The following is a 23,627-nucleotide window of genomic DNA, read 5'->3' as shown; positions in this document are numbered from 1 at the left end:
CCCCCCCCCCCCCAGCCAAACAGTAAGATACTACTTTGCCTTTCAGTTCTTTCAGTTGTAAAGTATTTAAAAGCTTGGCAGTAACTCATGGGGGGGGGGGGCAAATATTTTAAGACACCCTCGTACTTTTTTTATTTTTTAAGATTTTAAGTTTATTTATTTATTTGGGGGGGGGGGCAGGGAGAGAAGAAGACCGAGAATTCCAAGCAGGCTCTGTGCCGACATGGGGCTTGAACTCAGGAGTCCTGAGATCCTGACCTAGGCTGAAGTCAGATGATCCAACTGACCCACTCAGGCACCCACCGTCATGTACTTTTCATGGGAATGGAAATTGGTGTCACATATGGACTGCAAACTGCCAATGTATAACAAAGTTATCAGTAAAACTGACCAATTAGTTCTATTTCTAGGAAACTATTTTAAATATTAACTAAATATACAGGGTGAATTACAAAGCTAGTCATTAAAGCATTATTTTTAATAGTGAAAAATTATAACCTATCTGCCTATTAATAGGAATTAATAAATAATAATACATCCATTATACATATATACATCTGTGCAGCAATTTAAAAGTATGCTGAATAACAAATCTGTTGAGATAAAAAGACTTTCAGTACATACTGAATGACAAAAGCAAGTTGCAGAATAGTTTTATGGGTCATATCAATTTCATATGTCTGGTTAAAAATAGTAGACTTGACTAGGCAGATGGAGGAGGCTATTAGTGTAATAAATCCTGAAACAGCTTTTAACATGATTGGAATTTGTGAAGTAGGGAAATTAAATACTCCAGTTACTCATGAACAACTGAGAAAAGATACTTCAAATCTAAGGTATCATCATTTGGTGTCAAATAACTTGACCATTATTTTATGTATCACTAAGAAAAAATAAATGTACTAGCAGTTAAAAGCCTAAGGCATCACTGACTGTAAGATCTCTTTTGATATCAGAGTCTTAAAACCAATGAAATGTAGTATACGGTAGAGAGAGAACGAGAGAGACTGAGAAAATTAGAGTGGAATTTTTTTCAGAACATATTTACATTCATTAGTGAGATAATTCTCTTTTCTTTAATTCATTTTCAGTGGGGGAGAAAGAGAGAGAGCTAGAGATTATGGGAGGGGCAGAGAGAGAGGGGGAGAGAGAGAGAGAATCTCAAGCAGGCTCCGAACTGTCAGCCCAGAGCCTGTTTCAGGGTTCACCCACAAACCATGAGCTCATGACCTGAGCCCAAATCAGGAGTCAAATGCTTAACCAACTGAGCCACCCAGGTGCCCCAATGAGATAATTCTCAGTGTTGGAATTTCAAGAAATGTGAAAAATACTATCTTCTGAGTTACTTCTTGCACTTTGTATTTCTCAGAATGTTTATAACTTGTTCAATCTTAGAATGTTTTTTTGTGACTTTATTAGTTGATTATCTGTAGCGTGTTTTAACATCTTTGTTTCTTTTAGTTTGCAATGGATTTTGGATAAACAAGATCTGTTGAAGGAACGCCAGAAGGACTTAAAGTTTCTCTCAGAAGAAGAGTATTGGAAATTACAAATATTTTTTACAAATGGTAAACATTTAAAAAAAAATGACTGAAATAGTATAGTTGGTCACTTCTGAATTCAAACTTTTGTATAGTAATTTGTGATGAGTTGTTTTAGTCCATACTTAACATTTCTACTTTTTTTTAATTTTTAAAACATTTTTTTAATCTTTATTTTTGAGAGACAGAGAGAGAGAGAGAGAGAGAGACAAGAGTACAAGCAGGGGAGGAACAGAGACAGAAGGAGACACAGAATCTGAAGCAGGCTCCAGGCTCCGAGCTGTCAGCACAGAGCCCGATGTGGGGCCTGAACTCACGAACAGTGAGATCATGACCCAAGCCGAGGTCGGATGCTTAACCCACTGAGCCACCAGGCACCCCGTACTTAAAATTTTTATTTATACATGTATTCTTTTTATAACTTATATTCACTTATCTTTCTTTTTAAGTGATCTAAATAAAGTCTTGTGAATCTTACATATCAGAGATACTCAAAACAGTTTGAAAGTGTTCATTGATTGCCCTAAGTCTTTATAATGCATTATTAAGCCCAATTTAGGATTGGCTAAAGCAAATATTTTGGGGATAAATGGAGTCTTTGGATTGAGATCCTATATTGGTCATTCTTATCTTACAAGTTTGCTCTGGAGGGAAGGGGATTTAGAGTCAGAAGATCCTTGCTCTGTCACATGGTAGCTTTGTTACATGATTTTTCTAACCCTCAGTGCACTGTTCTGCAAACCTGTCTCTGTTGTTTTAAGGATTCATTATGGACTTTTTAATAAACTTTATAAAGTGGTAGTTATAGTGAGTTTGATAGCTGTTTAATGTTTTCTTTTTATATTCTAAAGATACTATGAAAAGCATTGAGATACCTATCATTCAGAGGGAAATACCTGTCATTTAGCCTTCTTAATGTAAGAATAGTGTTTGCTCTGGGGCAATTTCTATTTTTTATTGTTTTTATGCATACCTATATATTTTTTAACAGATTTGCAAATCCTAGTACTAGTCCATTGTGATCCAAATAGAGTTTTATAGCATATGTAGGTTTTTCTTTTTGTTAAAAATTAATATAGTCATGATTTAATCACATGGAAGTTATTATTCAATGTCAATATTATGATATCAGAAGATACATTTAAAACTTTATTTTTCTTCTAGTTATTCAAGCATTAGGTGAACATCTTAAATTAAGACAACAAGTTATTGCCACTGCTACAGTCTATTTCAAGAGATTCTATGCCAGGTAGGACTTTTATTTTGGGAATATGTTATACCTATTTGAAACTCTTATGTAATGTTGATGAACCTTAGTGTAACTAAATCATGTGTTTATCGTAGAGTTATCTTCATTTCTTTCCAGTGTGTTTTTTTGTTAATTTTTTAAAAATGTTTGTTTATTTTTGAGAGAGAGAGTACGAATGGGGGAGGGGCAGAGAGAGAGGGAATCTGAAGCAGGCTCCAGGCTCTGAGCTGTCAGCACGGAGCCTGAATCAGGGCTCAAACTCATGAACCGTGAGATCATGACCTGAGCTGAAGTCAGATGCTTAACCAACTGAGCCACCCAGGTGCCCCTCCAGTGTGTTTTTATATGAATGACATTTAACTCTATCTTATCATATTTTTAGGTATTCTCTGAAAAGTATAGATCCTGTATTAATGGCTCCTACATGTGTGTTTTTGGCATCCAAAGTAGAGGTATGAAATAGTTTTCTGTTCTTCATCAAAGTATAGTCCATGTGCATTGGTTAATCTATATCAAAATAATGGCAAAATACTGAAATTCATACAAAGTCAAAGATACATGACTATTTATTATTTTTTTTTTTAAGTTTATTTATTTTTGAGAGAGAGATGGAGAGGGTGAGCAGGGAGGGGTAGAGAGAAGGAGAGAGAGAATCCCAAGCAGGCTCTGCGCTGTCAGCACAGAGCCCAATGTGGGGCTTGAACTCACAAACTGAGATCATGACCTGAGACAAAAACCAAGAGTCAGACGCTTAACTGGCTTAACTGAGTCACCCAGGTGCCCCAAGATATACATGTCTTTATATATTCATTTAACAAACACTTATGTAGCACTTACTATATATACCAAGTGCTATTCTAAGTTCTTTTACAACCATAACTGACTTAATCCTCATAACAAACAATGGGGTAGTGTAATATCCTTAATTTATAAATGAGGAAACTGAGGTACATAGAGATTAAGAAATTGGCCTAAGATTGTAGAAGTCATACGCGGGAGAAGTAGTATTTGTTTTTTTTTTTTTAACGTTTATTCATTTTTTGAGAGACAGAGCATGAGCAGGAGAGGGGCGGAGAGACAGGGAGACACAGAATCTGAAGCAGGCTCCAGGCTCTGAGCTGTCAGCACAGAGCCCAGCGCGGGGCTGAAACTCATGAACTGCGAGATCATGACCTGAGCCGAAGTCAGATGCTCAACCGACTGAGCCACCCAGGTGCCCCAGCCCTGCCAGTATTGAACCCTGGGAGTCTGGCTACTGATTCCATGCTTTTAATGGCTTTGTTCTGTATCTTCTAAGACATTTACCTTTTGGCACTAAGTAGTAGTCCATACATGCGACAAGCTGGGGACAGCTTCTCTACTATTACCTGAGTTATAGTACCTTCTCCTGTGTCCCTCCTCCATATGCTTCCTTTGTCCTACTGTCTTCCCTCCCTGCCTCCTAATAGTGACTGCCAGCCAAGCCACAGGGAAAGCAGGAGGAGGAAAGGTAAGGATTGGGTGTGGCTCTAGTCATACAGATTCCAGTAAGGAATTGTTAGGGCATTGAGGGTAATTAGGTGAGAGAGAGAAGAGAGATGGGAACTTGGAGCTGAAACCAAATCTCTGCTCACTTTATTTACCTTTTCAGTATTTTTGAGAGAGCACAGTTAAAATCTGAACAGTACTAGGAGATACCGACTGATTATCATTATAATACACGTGATCTTTAATGTTATGAAACTTTGTATTGTGTTTCTGAGATGTCTTTAGAATCATAACTGTATTCTTGAAAACTGAATGTAATTTAAGCCTTGTAGGTTTATATTCCTTTTGGTACTCATGCTGATTTAGTTTTGTTTTGGTCATTATTTAGGATTATTCAAGATACCTTTCCCAACTATTACCTAAAGTAATGAGAGTTGACACCATTAGAAATAATATTAAGAAAGACCTTCTAGAGGTTTATGGTTTCCTAATTATAAGTGGTAGTTTAAAGAGGCAGAACTAGTCCTGTTGTTATTACTAAATTCTATAATGGAAAAGGAAGTTGTTTTTTTTTTATAAACTATTTTTTTTTCTTTTTTTAATGTTTATTTATCTTTGAGAGAGAGAGAGAGAGAGAGAGAGAGAGTGTGAGCAGCGGAGGGGCAGAGAGAGAGGAAGACACAGAATCTAAAGCAGGCTCCAGGCTCTGAGCTGTCAGCACAAAGCCTGACACAGGGCTCAAATTCAAGAACTGCGAGATCATGACCTGAGCTGAAGTTGGACACTGAACTGTCCCAGCTACCCAGGCGCCCATAATGTTTATTTATTTTTGAGAGAGAGAGAGCACACAAGTTGGGGAGGGGCAGAGAGGGGGATAGAGGATCCGAAGCTGGCTCTTTGCTGACAACAGTGAGCCCGATGTGGGGCTCGAACTCACAAACTATGAGATCATGACCAGAGCTGAAGTTGGCCACTCAACTGACTAAACCACCCAGGTGCCCCTGGTGGAAAAGGAAGTGTTTATAAAAAGCCCATATTATGGGGTGGTTTTTCCAAATATTACCATGTAATTTGATGTCTCTGAAGCATAACCAGTCTGGAAAATCTAAGCAAAATCTTTATGAACTTCTATTGTAGATTATTGTGGGAATTTTAATTTGTTTTATTTATTAAATATCTTTTGTTATTTGATTTACTATATGAAAGTTTTTACTCTAAGAATTTTGGATGAAGAATTGTTCCTTGATCAGGGTACCTGGCTAGCTCAATTGATAGAGTATAGGACTCTTGATCTTGGGGTCATGAGTTCGAGCCCCTACATTGGGTGTAGAGATTACTTAAAAAAAAAAAAAAAAAAAAGAATTATTCCTGGGAAAAAATGTATCACTTCATATTTGGTTATAGCATTATGTTTTTTAATCTTTAACTGTGACCAGATCTTTCTGTGTTTTGTCCAGTTGTATGGGAATTGTATAGAAATGACTCTTGAGATGTCTCAGGCATTTACTTTTTTTTTTTTTTTTTAACGTTTATTCATTTTTGAGAGACAGAGACAGAGTATGAGTGGGCAAGGGGCAGAGAGAGGGGGAGACACAGAATCCGAAGCAGGCTCCTAACTCTGAGCTGTCAGCACAGAGCCCGACGTGGGGCTCAAACTAATGAACTTCGAGATCATGACCTGAGCCAAAGTTGGACGCTCAACCGACTGAGCCACCCAGGCGCCCCTCAGGCATTTACTTTTTAGTTTTCGGTGATTATGATTTGAGGTTTAAATGCAAATACACACACACACACACACACACACACACACACACTTATACATACCCACCCACCCCTGCCCCCAGATACAGATGTACATTGAAGGTATTTAAATAGACTCCATTTAGTTTAGCCCCCCACCCCCCTTTTTAAAGTTTATTTATTTATTTTGACAGAGAGAGCGTGCATGAGTAGGGGAGGGACGGAGAGAGAGAATCCCAAGCAGAGCTGGATCTCAGGAACCCCAAGATCATGACCGGAGCCAAAATCAAGTGTTATTGGATGCTTAACTGACTGAGCCACCCAGGCCCCTGGAGTTTAGTTCCCTTCCTTGAATAAGGAACCGATTCTTGATTTTTTTGTTTTGAAATGAAGTGAAGGCTATAGTAATCAGTAATCTTATGAGGTTAATCAAATTAAATGAGACAATATAAGTGGATCACCTCATAAATTTCAGTTCTTTTTACAATGGTGGCATATTAAATTCAAAGAGGAAATGGGAACTGATACTAGAAGTATTCTACTACATCATTCTTGTTTTCCTGTTCCAAAAAGAATAATGGTTTCTGTGGTCTTTTGAATTATTTGATGATGTTAAAGTTTATCTTCTTTAGAGATTCAACTGTTTTATTACTAAATAGCATGAAGTACCTGTTTGTTAGTCCGGGTTCAATTGAATAGGAAGCATACTTAATATTTTTCTTGCAATTAAGTGTAGAATCTAAAAAATGTTTTTAGGAACTAATTTGAGTGCAGAAAGCTGGCATTCTTGCTTTAGGGCTTGGTTTCTAATTTGGTACCTCTCAATGATGTTAAGTTACAAAATTATTTAAACATTGGTCTTATTGCAGCAATATTAAGGAAAGGTAATACATTGAGAGATTTAAGTACTTCATGCCTCAAGGTGAACAGACTATAGACATGGGGGAGGTACGTGGGAAATACTTTGTTTTTAATATACCCCATATACCCTTAGGTTCATTGGGTTATTATATGCCTGATCTCATCCACTTTTATTTCTCTAGGAATTTGGAGTAGTCTCAAATACAAGATTGATTTCTGCTGCTACTTCTGTATGTAAGTGAAAAAAGTATATCCTGCTTTAAGGATATACTTCTTTAAAAAAGCTCCATAGAACAAAAATGTTTTTCAGTTTATGAGACCTGTGAGAGATTGGTTGGGTTTGTTAAATCTCCTGCAGTCACATTTATGGCTAGTATATTTGGCTAAAAATAAAGTGAAAATACAAACATTTTAAAAACCATCTATGGTATTATTTCTAAGACATTACTTTTAATACAAAAAATGGGTAGTAACTATTGATCCAAAAACATCAACTCAATGACTCTTTAAATAATAAGAGTTAAGAAAAAAACTTATTTTCCAGTTTTATTATATTTTATTGCTTTGTAATGACTAGCTATTGTGTCATTCTTGTGGGTGAAGTAAACTCTTTAGTAATTGTAGTGTATGTCTTTGATAGGAATTATTTATTCTCCCTCCATCTTGAAAAACATGGTATAGGAAAAAAAATTCTGACTATAGTAGCCAGCCCCAGTTCTGTCTAAACAGCAGCTATATAACCTTGAGCAAATTGCTTTACCTTTTGGCCTTAGTTCTTTTTCTAAAAAGATGGGGTTTAGCTGCCTCTGAGTCATGACATTAAAGGAAATAACACTGTAGACCAGTGATTTTAAAATATTGTACATAAGGTATTAACATTATGCTGTGCTCCATCTTCATAGGTTAAGCACAAAGACACCACCTAATAAAAGATAATACAGAGTTTTCTTTCACTTCTGTGCTCTTACACAGAAGAGGCAGAAGGTTTTTTGTGTTTTTAAGTTTGTGAACCAGACTAATTTTCATATTTTGGGTCATTCCCTTTTTGAGACAAGTGTCATAATCTAATTCAGTCTTTTCCATGTCATATTTTACTCTTCTAAGGGAGAAGAGTAATAATCAATTTTGCATAGAATTTAATATACCAGAGATATCGCATTGATGGCGATACTGTCAACAGAAAGTAAAATTGAAGGCTTTATTTCTCAACATGAGGATGATGCCAGAATTGTGTGTTAGGTGAATCTGGTAAAATAATATAAGATGAACTGGAGGAGAATGTGAGCTGAAGTAGTCAGATTTTGAGGTTTTTCACATGCCACAACATGGATGAGCCTTGGGGCACTTGGCTGGCTCAGTAGGTAGAGCATGTGACTCTTTATCTCAGGGTTATAAGTTCGAGCCCCATATTAGGTGTAGAGATTACTTAAAAATGAAATCTTAAACAAACAAACACAGATGAACCTTGAGAACATTATGACAAGGGAAATAGACCTGTCACAAAAAGATAAATACTGTATGATTCCATTTAATATTATGAACAATTAATAGAGATAGAAAGTAGAATAGTAGCTGTTTTGGGGCTGGAGGGAGGGGGAAATCAGGAATTATTGTTGAATGAGTATGGAGTTTTCAGTTTTGCAAGATGAAAGAGTTCTAGAGCTGGATTGTGGTGATGGTTGCACAACATTGTGAATGTATTTAATATTACTGAACTGCATATTTAAAAATGGCTAAAGATGATAAATTTTATGTAATGTATATTTTACCACAACTTTAAAACAACAAAAAATATCCCTTTAAAATACATATAAAACTGCAAACTGTAGTGAGTGCCATCACCACAGGGTGTTGTGAGAAATAAAAGCCAACAAGATTAAAGTAGAAAAAAATTATTTTGAAGTTATTGAAGTGATCCAGGTAGGTACTAGTGAAGGCCTAAAATGATGTTTTGGGAGGTGCCTGGGTGGCTCAGTCAGTTAAGTGTCCAACTTCAGCTCAGGTCATGGTCTCACATGGTCTCATGTGAGTTCGAGCCATCAGTGCAGAGCCCACTTCAGGTCCTCTGTCCCCTTCTCTCTCTGTCCCTCCCCTCGTCTTGCTCTCATGTGCGTGTGCTCTCTCTCTCTCTCTCAAAAATAAACATTAAGAAAAAAAATTTTTAATGATGTTTTGGCCCCCATCAAGGATAACAAGCAAGCTAGATTTGCATTACAGAGTCAGCAGGACTTTAAAAAGCAAGGATTTAAGAAGAGTCAAAAACGACTTTTGAAGGGTGCCTGGGTGGCTCATTTGGTTAAATGTCCAACTCTTGATTTTGGCTCAGGTCATAATCTTATGGTTGGGGAGATCAAGCCCTGCTTTGGGCTCCAAACTGACAGCATAGAGCCTGCTTGTGATTCTTTCTCTCCTTCTCTCTCTCTCTGCCCCTTCCCCCCAGCCCACTCTCAGTCTCTCTCTAAATAAATAAAGTTAAAAAAAATGATGAGATATTATTATGCCTGGTCACTGGGAATGTGAAGGTGCTACCAGAAGAGGAGAATAAGGGGGTTCTGAAAAGAGTTAAATTTTAATCTTGGACATTCTAAATGTAAATGTATCAGTGGAACATTTTAGAAATGTGAGGCCAGTGATAGAAATCTGGGATGATAAATTTTAAGAAAGATAGAGTTGCATAGTGTCTTGTGCTGCATGGAAGTTGTGTACCAAAGAAAAAAAACACACCTTTGGAACCAGACCTTTGGGTTTGTGATCTTTGAGAGAGAATGCAGCTGTCTTTAGACATTATGGGGTGGGGGTTGACGCCAGATTGCAAAGAATTAAGCAAGTAGGTGCTGAGAAGAGGAGAATCTATATTACAGATACATGAAACAACCTCAGTGAAGGGGGTGTGGGGACATGCTGACCAAAGTAACTTTGGGGAGAAGTATAGTCTGTAAGACTAAAGGCGAAAGGAACTGCATGTAAGCTCTGTACTCTAGTTGATAGATTTGATACTTAAGGTGGGTACAAGTTAACAATTCTGATACTGCTTTACTTGTATCTGGAATTAAACAATTCCACTAGATAGATACATCCATGGTAAATGGATGGCAGATATTTAGAGCCAGGTTTCTCATTGCTGGAGTGGGAATATACATATAAGCAAAGAGAGGAGATTAGAATGATCCATGTGGTGATCAGAGACCTCAGTATGAACTCATGTTTACCTTAACATAAATACACATAAATATTTATAGATATGTGGACTTGTGTGTGTGTGTGTAGGCTTTGTCAGTTAAGAGAGTCTATAAGCAATGACATCCCAGTTTCAGGGAGTTCACCTAGTGCCCAGATCTTTGTTTCTAATACTATTCTCCATTAAAAGGAACTAGGGCTCCTAGGAGAAATGATTGGGACAGGAAATAAACAAGATAGACCTGGAGCATCTTATAGTGCCAAAAAGTAAGGAAGTGCAAAAAAACCCAAAACAAAACCTACCTTTAATGGGGATGTGTCAGAGGGACATGGAACCCAACTGAAGCTAGAAGAATTTGTGCCAGAAAATGTTTTTTAAAAAGTAGTATTAGATTATAACCCAAAGTATAAAATAAATATCTGCAGGTCCATACTGATATGAATAAATGATTGAATAAAAGAGAAGAGACAAATCTCTAATATGGAAGAATTTCATATAATTTATGTACCTAACTACACCCTCAAATAGGGAAAGCATAAATTTCAACTTCTTAGCTGTTGGTTGTGCATAAAGAGTTCCTTTTTCTTTTTTTTTTTTTTTTTTAAGTTTTTAAAATTTATTTTGAGAGAGCACATGGAAGTGGGGAAGGGACAGAGAGAGGGAGAGAGAATCCCAGGCAGCTCTGTGTCGTCAGTGCAGAGTCTGTTGTGGGACTTGATCTCATGAACCTCTCATGAAACTGTGAGATCATGACCTGAGCAGAGATCAGGAGTAGGACGCTTAACTGACTAAGCCACCCAGGCATCCTGATAGTGACTTCCTTCTAATGTGTACATTGTGAAAAGGGCAGGGGGAAATAAGAGAAACCCAACAAACACTTCCTTTGCCAGGTGATTGAGATTAGTGTCAGCAGTGATAAATCACTAGGATTATGTACCTTTGATGTGATAGAATGAAATGGCACTTTCTGTCCTTCCTTCCAAAATCCCACAACACCAGTTTAAACATCAAATAAACATCAGACAAATTCCAGTAGAGGGTCAAGCAACAAAATAATACTTAAAATATATATATATATATACACACACACACACACACACACACACACATACATACAGTACTCTCAAAAACTGCTAAAGTCATCAAAACAGGGAAAGTCTGGAAAACTGCCACAGCCAAATGGAATCTAAGGAGACATGACAAGTAAATGTAAAGTTGTCTCCTAGATGAGAGCCTGGAACGGACAAAAGGACATTAGGAAAAAACTAGGAGATCTGAATAAACTATGGACTTCAGTTAATAATTATCTATTGATTCATTATTTATAACAATATACCATACTAATATAATATAAAATGTTAATAACAAGGGAAACTGGGTGGGTGAGCGGTTGTCTTAGTCTGCTCAAGCTTCTCGAACAAAATAGCATAGATTGGGTCACTTAAACAGTAGGTGTTTATTTCTCACAGTTCTGGAAGCTGGAGAGTCCAAGATCAAACAGAGTGTCTGCCTTGATCATTTCCTTGATCAGCCATTTGTTTCCTGGCAAGCAGACAACTGCCTTCTCATTGTGTTCTCACGTGACAGAGAGGTTACTGTTCTTCTTATAAGAATACTAATCCTAAAAAAAAAAAAAAAAAATGATAATCCTTTCATGGGGACCCCACCCTCATGACCTCATCTAAACCTAATTAACTCCCTAAAGTGCCACCTCCAAATACCATCACACGGGGGTTAGGGCTTCAGGATATGAATTTGGGGGGACACAAACATTCAGCCTGTAACATGGATGATGTGGTAACTATTATCTCTTCAGTTCTGTAAACTTAAAAAATGTTCCAAAAAATAGTCTACTTTAAGAAAGCAAAGGAATATAATTTGATAAAGGTTGTACGTACTTTTGTTTTTAAGAGAAATTTGAGCATACTAGTAAGTGATAGGACAGATTTATTGGAGGAGGACTGGTTAAAGGTGCAAAACAAAGTGTGAACTGTCAATTGAGTAGATGGGAAGCAAATGTGCAAGTGGTAGAGGTAGCGATAGAAAGGAGGGGTGCATTTTCCTCCAAGTTAGAAAAGGATTAGGAGGTAGAAAACCAAAATGCAGAGTAATTTTATCATGGAGTAGGAGAGAAGTTGATAGTATCAGATAAATCTTAGTAAGTTAGGTGTCAAGGTCTATGAGTTACAGATGTAGATTTATTTAATGTACAGAGATAACTTTACCTTGTTGATTAGTGACCATTATGTAAATAAATACCTGTTATATTTGTACACTTTACATCTTGTTTACATCAGAAGGATTTGTAAAACTCAGAAATAAATAATTGGTATGTTTTCAAATAAATTAAAGGAGGAAGGAAAGGAAAGCTTGAGTATACATTTCCTAATATCAATTTTAAATGGTTTAGGGTTCAAATCTTGGCAGATGTTACCTATCTAAATTAGTTAGGATACCCAGTTTACAAAATAAAACTTTTTGAAAATAAAGTACATAGAATAAATGAAAAAAAATTTAAATCTCTGTGAGGTCTTGGGCTTTGTACAAGTGGAAGGGATCACAGAACAGATCCTCTAGAGCCTGTCGGTAATCACTTGATTTAATGAAATGTTGCATCATAATGACTTGGATACAATTTTCTCAAATAGTAGTATTTAAATGTGTACACTCATATCATTTTGAGGAGATAGAGGATTGATAGTTAATAGTTTCTTCATTTGTATTTTCTTAGTGACAAAGGAGAGTTGTAACTGTACGTGTGTGTTTGTGTGTGGTATGAAAAAGTTGTAGGAACTTTTCACATACACTTATGGTTTTATTAAAATATATCTTTTGATAAAGAAGTATCTATTACAGATAGTACAGATTAATAAAAATTCTTAAATCAGATGACCACTGTTAACATTCTTTGGTTATGGTATCCTTTTAACTTTTATGTATATTTAGAAATACATATATATTTGAACACATACATAACTTGTATCCCTTCTAAGCTGAATTACTGAAAAACAGAACAATATCATTCTAGAGCTGAAAAGATTAAAAAAATTTTTTAATGTTTATTTATTTTTGAGAGAGCATGAGCAGGAGAGGAGGAGAGTAATACATTAGGTATATAATTGAAGTTCTCTAATTGTAATATAGGCAGGGGCCTAGGCCTTCCTGCCACTTAGTTCTTCCCCTCACCTGAAAACAAAACAAATATCTGGGTCCCTAAGCATCTCTAAGAGCTCTTACTAAAAATGATTTACCCCTTCTTCTAATATTCTACACTTGTTAAAGAAATATTGGTTTAATTTACTCTTTCATTTTCTAAGTCATTTTTTGTTTTCTGCAGTAAAAACTAGATTTTCATATGCCTTTCCAAAGGAATTCCCTTATAGGATGAACCATGTAAGTATATTATATAAAATAAAACTACTTGTCAAAGCTGTATATAAACTGGCTCCATTTTATGTTAGAATAAACTGAAACCTGTAAGTGGCAGTCTCGAGTACTACAAGAATATAAACCTTAAATCTAAAATTAAAGCTAAATTACTTCTACCAAAAAAAAAAAAAAGTATGTAATAGCAGTGGTTATCTACCCTGGATGCTCATTAAATCGCTTTGGGAACTTTTTCATAATGCTGATATCAGGGCCTCTCCAGAGACCAACTAAAACAGAATTTTCATGCTTGAGGCCTGAGGACTGGTATTTTCTAAAATCTCTCAGGTGATACTAGTGTGCATCTAGGGCTGGGAACTACTATAATGGAACAGTATGAAAACTATATTTGAAACTTTACATTAGTTTAGAAGATGAATTTCTATTAACGTTTTTAAGAGGCATGTCCTTTTTCTGCTTTGCAAGGGATTTCTTCATTCTATGTAAATTAGATTTTTTTATTTCATTTTCAGTATTCTTTCCTTTTATTGATTTGTAATATATTAAGTAACACTTAAGTGGAGATAATTGCATTTTTGCATTTTGCATTTGTGAAGTGTATTGGAAAATCTGAAGTTTACACAGGATATTTTAAATTAAAAAAAAATAGATACCCTTATATGGAACTGGCTTTTCCTTATAAGGATATAATCATAATTCCATTCATTGTAGTATAGTAAAAAGGTAATTTTTGTTGCATATGTTCATTTTCATATAAGCTGCTATGTGCTTGATTTAAAAAAATTTTAGTAAAAATTTGTGGTATTACTGTAACGTATATAAATTGTTAGACTAAGTAGACTGATTTGTTTCACATTGACATTTATAATCTTTTTATTTTTAAAACAGATATTAGAATGTGAATTCTATCTTTTAGAACTAATGGTAAGTATATTACTTCCTTGTGATTAATAGAATAAAACATGTTCAAATTTAGTGAAGTCAGAAATTATTTAAAGAAATGATTTGTAGGGAGGTGCATTTTAAAACCATCCAAGTGATACATGATGGTAAAATCATAGTACCTAGTAGCATCATCACCTATATCCTCTCAGAAGCCTGTAAAATAATTTGTATAGCCCACTTAGGATGGGAAAATTTTTCTGTTCTATAGTAACTATAATAAAAGGATTACAAGCAAACTAGTCAGGACATTAAGCCACTGTAAATTATTTGCACAATTTGTGTATGTGTGTGGTGTTATTTAAAGATAGATTATGTCTTTGGCAGAATTCTCCTCCAGTTGGGAATTATGGATTTATAGGCTAATAAGAGGTTTCAGTGTGTTGCAGATGTGACACTTTGAGTCTCTAAGGGAATGGATGCTGACTGACTGCCAACCGATTTACCAAGGTATATTCCAGAGAGAGCACTGCCTTCACTATTATAGTAGAGTTTAGGGCTGCCATACTGCTTGCTTAACAGAATAAGAGGGAAGCAAGCATGAGTTAGAGAAATACATTTTGAAATACACAATTACAAATCAGTTGGGTAATGATAAGTTTTTGTGTTGTAATATATCTGTTTTTATACATACACATTTTTTAAACTGTTTCTAGGATTGTTGCTTGATAGTGTATCATCCTTATAGACCTTTGCTCCAGTATGTGCAGGACATGGGCCAAGAAGACATGTTGCTTCCCCTTGCATGGTAATTAGAACAGAAGTTATTCATAGTGTAATGTGTTATTAGCTAGGAAGGTTGACAACTGAATATGAAGTTTAGTGTTTTTAAAGTAATTAAGCTGGTGTCCCAAGATGTTGTATGTTAAATGGAATAATCTCCGTGTTGAATTTTAACTATATTGATATAAATGCTAAATTTGTAAGGATCTTTATTTGATTAATATTTCCATTAAAATTTGATTCTTATGAAAAACAGAGTACATAAAAATTAAGACATTATTTTTCAAATAGAATACTTCTGTTGGTATTCAACATACGTATTAGTTAATTATATAATTTCTGGTTTCCTCTTTGATTTTCTAATTTTTGAAAAATTGGAAAAATCCTTATATTGTAATTTATTGTAGGGTTTTAAGTTTTAGAATCTATTTAGCTGTAATTTTATTCATTAAAATATGTTTATGGTCATTTTCCTTGATATTTTTCACCTTTGTATTTGTACTTCAGTACTATTAAAGATATAAGTATGTACAAAGATGGGAAATCTGGTCCTCTCTGGGGGGAGATGTGCAATCATATAAGATAGTTCTGATTTCAGTAATAATATGATTTACATTTCTATAGGAGGATAGTGAATGATACCTACAGAACGGATCTTTGCCTACTGTATCCTCCTTTCATGATAGCTTTAGGTATGTAAGCATGGTATACCTTTATTAGTTAAATTGTTACAAGCATATTTAGGTCATCTCAAAAGAAATTTCACGCTATTATACTTTATGTTGTTACATTTCATGAAGTAATAGACTAATCCTTGCATGTGAACTTTCAATAATATGAAATGCAACTTTCATACATCAGGATTATTGTCCCTCTCACCCCACTCTTTTGGTAAGTTTTTTTTTTTTTTTTAATCATTTAAAATAATTTTGACCAGTGTCTGAATAGAACATTTTTGTTTGTTTAGGAAGAAAAGTTCAGAATTAAGCCTATTAATATTACTTGTAACTTACATAGAATAACTGGGCCTTTTATTTCCTAAGCCCAACTAAGTCCTTAGAGGTGCAGTAAAGGAGCTCTGTAGTCAATGCTTTGCTGGAAGAATAAGTTAGCTACCATTTTATCTATCTGTAGAAGGCAGTGTAATGGGATAGAACACAATCTTTGGAGTTATATAGTCCTAAATTTAAACTTTGCTTACTTTACAATTGTGGGAAAAGTATTTAACCTGAGTTTGTTTTCTTAATTGCAAAATGTTGGGGATTCTAACTGCATACAGAATTGTTGCAAGAACTAAATGAACTATTAGTTGCAAGAACTAAATATCTTGTAGAGCACCTGTAATGCCTGCCATGTATTAAGCACTTACTAGTTTCTTTTTCGTATTGATTTCCATGATTCTGTCTTCTTGATTTTCCCCCTATTTTCTCACCACCTTACTTTCATAAGTTTCTCTTTTTTCAGTTATTCCTTAAATGTTAATATTTCTCAGCCTTCTTACATTGGGGGTGGCAAATAGGTTATTATACTTTTGTAGTCCTGGATGTTCTCTGAAACCATTGTGTTTGGAAGGATTCTGAAGTGGAATCTGGGTTCATTGGGAAGGAACACATGGGTAAGAAGCAAGGAATAGTAGGCCATGTCCTGCAATTTTGCACCCCTGCTATCTTTGTTCTTCCTGAGTAGTCTCACTGGGCCCCATGGTTTCTACTATTTCTTATGGGTTGAAACGTTTCAACTCCTTATTTAACCAAGGCCTTGCTCCTGAGCAGTTCTTTGTATCTATCTACCTTTTAGATAGCTCCACCTGGCGTCTCACTGGCACCTCAGACTCATGACCAGGACTGAACCTGTCACTTTATCTAAGAAGATGTTCCTTTTAATGTCTTTGCTAGCTTGGTAAATAGCAGTAGTTAGTTACCTTAATTGGAAACCTGACCGTTAGACTCTTTCATCTCCCTCGATACTACATCTAGTTGGTAACCAATACCCGTTGTGCCTTCCTCTCAGTTGTCCTTTTGGTAATCTCATAGCCATCTTCTCACTTCTGTTCAGGTGACCACAGCAGTCTCCTTACTGGTTAATTGGCATCTAGTATCCCTGTTCTCAGAGAGCCAGTCTGTCTGCCACAGTTGAGATAGGCTGGTGGTTCTCAACCAGAGATAATTTTGCTCCCCAGGGGATGTATGGCAATGTTTAGAGATGGTTTTGATTATTACAAAATAACCACTGGAGCGGATACCACTGGCATCTAGTGTGTAGAAGCCAGAGATGTTGCTAAGCATCCTACAATGTACAGGCAGTCTCAAGTATCCAGCCCACAGTGTCAGTAGCACCAAGGTTGAGAAACCCTGAGCTAGGAAGAGCTTTTTATTTTATTATTTTTTAATGTTTTATTTATTTTTGAGAAAGAGTGTGCATGTGAGGGAGCATGAGTGGGGGAAGGGCAGAGAGAAAGGGAGACACAGAATCTGAAGCAGGCTCCAGGCTCTGAGCTATCAGCACAGAGCCAGACATGGGACTTGGACTCGTGAACTGTGAGATCATGACCTAAGCCAAAGTCAGACATTTAACCAACTGAGCCACCCAGGCGCCCGAGGAAGAGCTTTTTCAAATCTTTCAGTTCTCCTCCCAGTTTCTGGATAAAATACATAGCTTCTTTTAACCTATACATACCATTCTCTGCTCCCACTCTCACCTTTTTTTTAAGACTTGGCTCAGATGTCTTTAGTGACACCCTCCCCATTCCCAAACTCCCTACATCACCTCAGTCCGGGTTTAGGATGTCTTCTCTGGTTCTGATTTACTCTGTGTATGCTCTGTTATGGCATTTTCCACTGTATTTCAGTTACCTGTTACTGTAATTTCAGTCCCTTGGCCTCTCAGTCTCTCCAGGACCTACACCCCACTTTACAGCTTCGTTTGACTTGGGGCAACCACTATGTCAGTTCCCATTTGAGTCACTGATTGCCTAAATTGACATCTTTAGCAAAATCATATGGGTAACTAAACCAGGGAATATAACTCAAGAAGCTGGTGTCTCAGGGTAGCCAAGCTGCTGGTAGGAATTATATCAGGGAAAATTGTGATGTAGATTGTTGTGTTGGGCTCTTTTACTCTCTTTGTTAGGTTATATTGTATGTAATGTGTATATGTAGTTGACCCTTGAACAACATGGATTTGAATTGCATAGGTCTACTTATACACAGGTTTGGTTTTTTTTTATAGAACTGTAAATCTATTTTCCTTATAATTGTCTTAACATTTTTTTTTCTAGTTTATTTAAGAACAAAGTATATAATACATATACAAAATATGTGTTAATCGACTATTTATCAGTAAGGCTTCCAGTCAATAGTAGGTTATTAGTAGTTAAGTTTTGCGGGAGTCAAAAGTTACATGCAATTTTTTTTTTTTAATATTTATTTATTTTTGGGAGAGTGCAAGCCACAGAGGGCTGGTGAGAAGGGGACAGAGGATCCTAAGTGGGTTCTTCACTGACAAGTTGACAGCAGTGAACCTCATATGGGGCTCAAACTCCCTAACCCATGAGATCATGACCTGCACCAAAGTCAGATGCTCAACCGACTGAGCCACCCAGGTGCCCCTTCATGCAGATTTTTTAACTGCAGAGGGGGTTAGTGCCCCTAAGCCCCATGTTGTTTGAAGGTCAACTGTAATTATATTGTATATGATGCATTACATTTTTTTCTAGGCTCTATTTGATTATAACATGAGTTCTATACCTGGGTGCCTGGTGTTCACCTGACTTGATCCTATCTAATAACTTAAAACAGAGGCAGCACTGCTTTTAATTGAAATATTAAAACATAATTTATTGAAATATATCAGCATATTATTGTTGTTTTTGTTGTTTTTCTCTTTAACATGTCAAACTGACTTTGGGTGTATTTTTACCACTCACCACTGTTCAGGGATCATTTCCCTGCTCTAGTTTCTTCACTGGATTTTTTCCTAACATGCCCTGACTCACAAACAAGTATACCATGGCTGGCACACAGTAAGGAGCAGGAGATATCAAGAACCTTAATACAGTCTATTAATTTTTTCTGTTTGTGTTATATTAAATTGATGGGATGGTTACTGGTAACTTTTAGATGAGTTTATGTCATTTTTATAAGGAATATTGGAAAATGCAGATGAATATTTTAAGTGAAAATCTTACCTTTAGCCCTAAGTCCCTACATTTCATGTTTGCAGTTAAACATGGGCCTTTCTCTCATTTTCTTTCCAGCTTGTCTACATGTAGCCTGTGTTGTACAGCAGAAAGATGCCAGACAGTGGTTTGCTGAACTTTCTGTGGATATGGAGAAGGTAGTCTTTAAAATTCCCTTAATTGAATATAAGCTTGAACATTTTAAAGTTAATGTGATATTTACTTAACATGAGTCTAAAATCGTATGCTGTCCACTAGGCTAAGATGATTTTTGGTAAAAATATTAAGAAACATGTTTGGTGAGAAGAATTGATATTGACTGTTTAGGTTATATTTGTCTTTTGGGTTTAAACAGAATGGTAAACTTTTGGTTTTCTTAGTTGCAAAGCTACCCCTCATTTCTAGGATTATTGTAAAAGCTACCTGGAGACCGCTAAATACCACTGTAAACTTTTGTAACACAGCCTGCCTCCTGACAAAGTGGGTTTTGCCCTTTTTTTCTACCTTTTCTGCTGCAATTTGATAGCATTAGATCAATCCAAGTGAGGTCTACTCAGATGAGAAAGAAAGGGCTAATTGGGAAATGGATACGATGGATTTTGTAGCTGCCAGTTTTTGAGCACCTTAACTCATATGTAATTAACGGAGAAACAAAACGACGACTTTGGTGCACCACCTCCCACCGAATTGTTTGAAACAATTGGTGTTACAGGAATGTACTCTGTAGTGGCATACTCTATCATGATTTAGACCTCTGTTCCAGTTTCCTCACTGTTTTGTTTTGGTTTAAGATATTAGCAGATAGAAGGAAACCAACTGCAGAGATGGATAAGGATGGACAAGGTATGCATATTAAAAGATGAGAGGGTTGAAGGAGAAGCCTACAGAGCAGTGTGGTAAAAATACTGCTTTCACATTTATCAGGATTGTCTAATCTAACCCGAATACTTAAGGACAGAGATTCTGTCTTCACTGTTTCCTCAGGATGTGTGTTCTTTACATAGTACATGTTGCTTGATACTGCTACTGAGAACTTTTCAATATTTCCTTCTAGATTTTGGAAATAATCAGGGTTATTTTGAAACTGTATGAGCAGTGGAAGAATTTTGATGAGAGAAAAGAGATGGCAACTATTCTTAGTAAGATGCCGAAACCAAAACCTCCTCCAAACAGGTACTTTATAGACTTTAATTATGGGTTTCATTTCATTATGTATTTCATACACATTTTCATATTTTTCCATAGATTATGTTGTATTGTTTTCATGAAATTTCTTCCAAAACTTCATGATACATATAACTTTTTTTCAATCTGACTTGATTGACAGTGTCTCATTTAAAAAAATACATTAATCTGATCCTCTGTTAACTTCCTAATGCAATGGCAGGTCTCTTACAGGTATCCCTCAACATATTGCTATATACTGCACATAAATTCAAGCAGAACTAGTTCATCTGAAATTCAGGAATAAAGAATTCTGTAGTATCCCATGTCATTTCAACTCTGTCTTTCCCCCTCACCCTCCACTATTGGCTATTACCCTGTTTCATAAATTTCCGTAGTGACCTGATATTGTAAAGATAAATAAAGAATTTTGGCTTTTGAGGGACTTGAAGAACTGTGGCATATAGTACCATAATTTTGCTAAATATGAATCACTTGTACTAAGAGTTTTTTGTTTTTTCTTTTTTTTTTGGTTGGTGTTTTTTATGGGATCTATTCATTTAATTCAGTGGTTCTCAGCTCTCACATCAGATCATTTAGAGTAGGAAAAAAGGTGAAGGGAAATAAAGCAATGCTACCCATCTTAATCATTTATCAAGAAAAATAAGTTATAGAATGTATCAAGATAGATTTGTAGATCTGATAAGTTAATGTTACCATTTGGAAAAAATTAACTTACGCAAGGAGCTGTTTAAGGCATTCATTCAAACAGCTACCTTTGGATGCGTTTTTTGCAGAAATTCCCTGAGTGATTCTCCACTAGTGGCAGGGCCTGAAGCTGCAAGATGATGATGGACAAGATAAGGCAATAATCCTATTGCCACAGTTACTGGTATTTTTCAGTTTTAGTTATTTTTAAGTATTCAGCATTTTCCAGGAAATTGCCATTTTTATTTTCTGACTCATAAATAAAAGTTTGCTGTATTTACATGTGATTTTATTACGCCTTTGGACAGTCATTTTTTCAGAAGAACACTTCTTGATTTTCATATTTGGTAGGAATAAGATTTTATATATAAGATTTAATTTTACAGGAAATTTGTTCAGAAAAAGCTCTAATCTCTATGTTGAGTGATACCTGTAATGACAGTGAAATCCCATACCCTTATTTAAATGTTTTGAATGTATGTGGACGCTAACTTCCAGAATACTTGTAATGTGTGAGGGCACCAAGTTATGGAAGAATAAAAACATAAAACCAAATGTTAGTCTTCTGTATTTTAATTTTGCAATCTCTGTCAGACAATCAGGAGTGTCTTTGTTTTGTAGAGTTTTACCATAGAGTAACTAACTTTAAAAATTAGTTGGCTTATCAGGGTGTTGAAAATGAGTCTTTTAATTGGTATAAAATCTCTTTCTTCCCCACTTGAACAGTGAAGGAGAGCAGGGTCCAAATGGAAGTCAGAACTCTAGCTACAGCCAATCTTAAAACATTCCGAAGAATTCCGTAGTGGACCAGTTGGAAATAAACCATTGGACAGATTTCAGTTATGTCTTCAATGGAACACAAATGAAAATGAATAGCTTGTTTCTGTCAAGCATATTGGGAAGTGATTTTATTTTTGCAAAATAAGTTTTACCTTACCTGATTTGATTCTAGTACATAATTGATTGAAATCTCTTGATTATAAAAGTTTGGAAAGGTTCTAAGGGGACCTACAGACAGACATACATAGACATTTCAAAATTAATAACTTTTGATTAGTATAATTTTTCTTAATTTGGATAATAGAAATTATAGCTTTTTATTAAGCCAGGAAACATGAAGCATAATTTGTCTAAAATTCTCTTTGGTCATTGAAGGACCAAAAAAAGACATAAAAAGTCAAATATATGAGGGTTTTTTTCCCTCCTTAAGTTAAACTTTAAAACTGTATTTAAGGAATCAAATCTTACAAAATCCTGGAAGATTTTGGTAACGATATTGATAATTTCAGGGAAATTAATCAAGTACCTATTGATTTAAAAGTGTATTTTATTCGTAGTTTTAGTATCTTGCCATGGAAGATACTAGCCCAGCCTAGCAGAAAAGTGCAATATGTATAGCATACTTTGACATTTTAAAAGTTATATTAATTCCATAACCATTTTGAAATGCTGGGCAAACTTAAAAAAAAAAAAATCCTACATGACCTTATTTGCATTTGATTCACAGTTAATCAGGCATTTTGAAAGTTAATTGGATAAAACACCATGATATGGTTGAAATTTGGTAACATTTTAATGTTAATTTTTACTCTACTGTGAAAAGTTTTTATATGACATACACTCCCTAGTTTATTTTTGTGTCTTAGTGTGGATTTACAAATTTACTACAGGTATCCTGAGCCAGGAACACAATCAGGTTTCAGGCCAGTTTGATACTGGCCATTCTTAATTCTCATGAGTGTAGGACTTGGACAAATTGTTATGTCAGTGGGACTGTGCTGTCTGTGGAACTTAATCATTTTCTTCAGATTTGAAGGAGAGTGATGAAATTTGAAGTCATAGGATATTGATGTACAATTTAAGGATTAAGTTTTTTTATAAATCAATTGTGAACAATGGATTATTAAATTAAGTGTTGACTTCCTAGTATGAAACTTCAAGAATAAAAGTAATGTTCTCCAGTTTATGACTAATGTCTTGAATTTATCATTTTGAATCTGCCTATGTTTTCCGAGTGTCCTTCTTCCTTTAGACAAGTTTTAAAGTCTTCTATAGTTTGTCAAGTGGGTAATTCAAATGGCTCTTAGACTGTAGAGTTTTGCTTCCTTGTGGAGAGGATCAGATAAGTTGGGGTAAAGTGGTAAAGCGGTACTGTAAAGTCAGTACCAATGATAAACGTAGGTCTTACGGGCTTACGGGCAGAATAAGAAATAAGGAAAAATGCTCTCCTCAGGTCTGAAGGAATTAAGGTTGGGTTTGAGTTGGAAGAGCATAGTGATTATATATCACAACCACTGACTTAACCTTAAGTTTTTTTTTAAGCCTACCTATATTCTTTTAAAATTTTTATTTTGAAAGTTAGTACATATGACTTGTTTTGTTTTCACCCTCTTATTATAGAAAATTTAAAGCAACATATACAAGAGTAAATAAAATTCTGTAATGAACCTCCATGTATTTATTACCCAGTTTCCATAATGACCAGTTCAT

The 23,627-nt window shown here is 35.5% G+C and overlaps 1 protein-coding gene across 2 annotated transcripts in view; it reads left to right on the top strand.

Annotated features, from left to right (window-relative positions):
• CCNC (cyclin C) overlaps nucleotides 1–23,103 on the top strand; it is a 28,731-nt gene extending 5,628 nt beyond the window's left edge. The window contains exons 2-13 of one of the 2 annotated variants that reach the window (XM_030316029.1): nucleotides 1,462–1,568; nucleotides 2,706–2,790; nucleotides 3,173–3,242; nucleotides 7,041–7,092; nucleotides 13,374–13,429; nucleotides 14,312–14,347; nucleotides 15,022–15,113; nucleotides 15,713–15,780; nucleotides 19,344–19,423; nucleotides 20,320–20,438; nucleotides 21,227–21,321; nucleotides 21,864–23,103. In XM_030316029.1, coding sequence (XP_030171889.1) covers nucleotides 1,462–1,568; nucleotides 2,706–2,790; nucleotides 3,173–3,242; nucleotides 7,041–7,092; nucleotides 13,374–13,429; nucleotides 14,312–14,347; nucleotides 15,022–15,113; nucleotides 15,713–15,780; nucleotides 19,344–19,423; nucleotides 20,320–20,438; nucleotides 21,227–21,278 — 817 coding nt within the window. In that variant the 3' untranslated portion in view covers nucleotides 21,279–21,321; nucleotides 21,864–23,103. The remainder of the gene's footprint in view (nucleotides 1–1,461; nucleotides 1,569–2,705; nucleotides 2,791–3,172; nucleotides 3,243–7,040; nucleotides 7,093–13,373; nucleotides 13,430–14,311; nucleotides 14,348–15,021; nucleotides 15,114–15,712; nucleotides 15,781–19,343; nucleotides 19,424–20,319; nucleotides 20,439–21,226; nucleotides 21,322–21,863) is intronic. The other variant, XM_030316028.1, reaches the window with a different exon arrangement.
• Nucleotides 23,104–23,627: the final 524 nt, after the last annotated feature.

This window comes from Lynx canadensis, chromosome B2 (genome assembly GCF_007474595.2).
Source record: "Lynx canadensis isolate LIC74 chromosome B2, mLynCan4.pri.v2, whole genome shotgun sequence".
NCBI classification, from domain to species: Eukaryota; Metazoa; Chordata; class Mammalia; order Carnivora; family Felidae; genus Lynx; species Lynx canadensis.
This window is presented reverse-complemented; position numbering and strand designations above follow the sequence as displayed.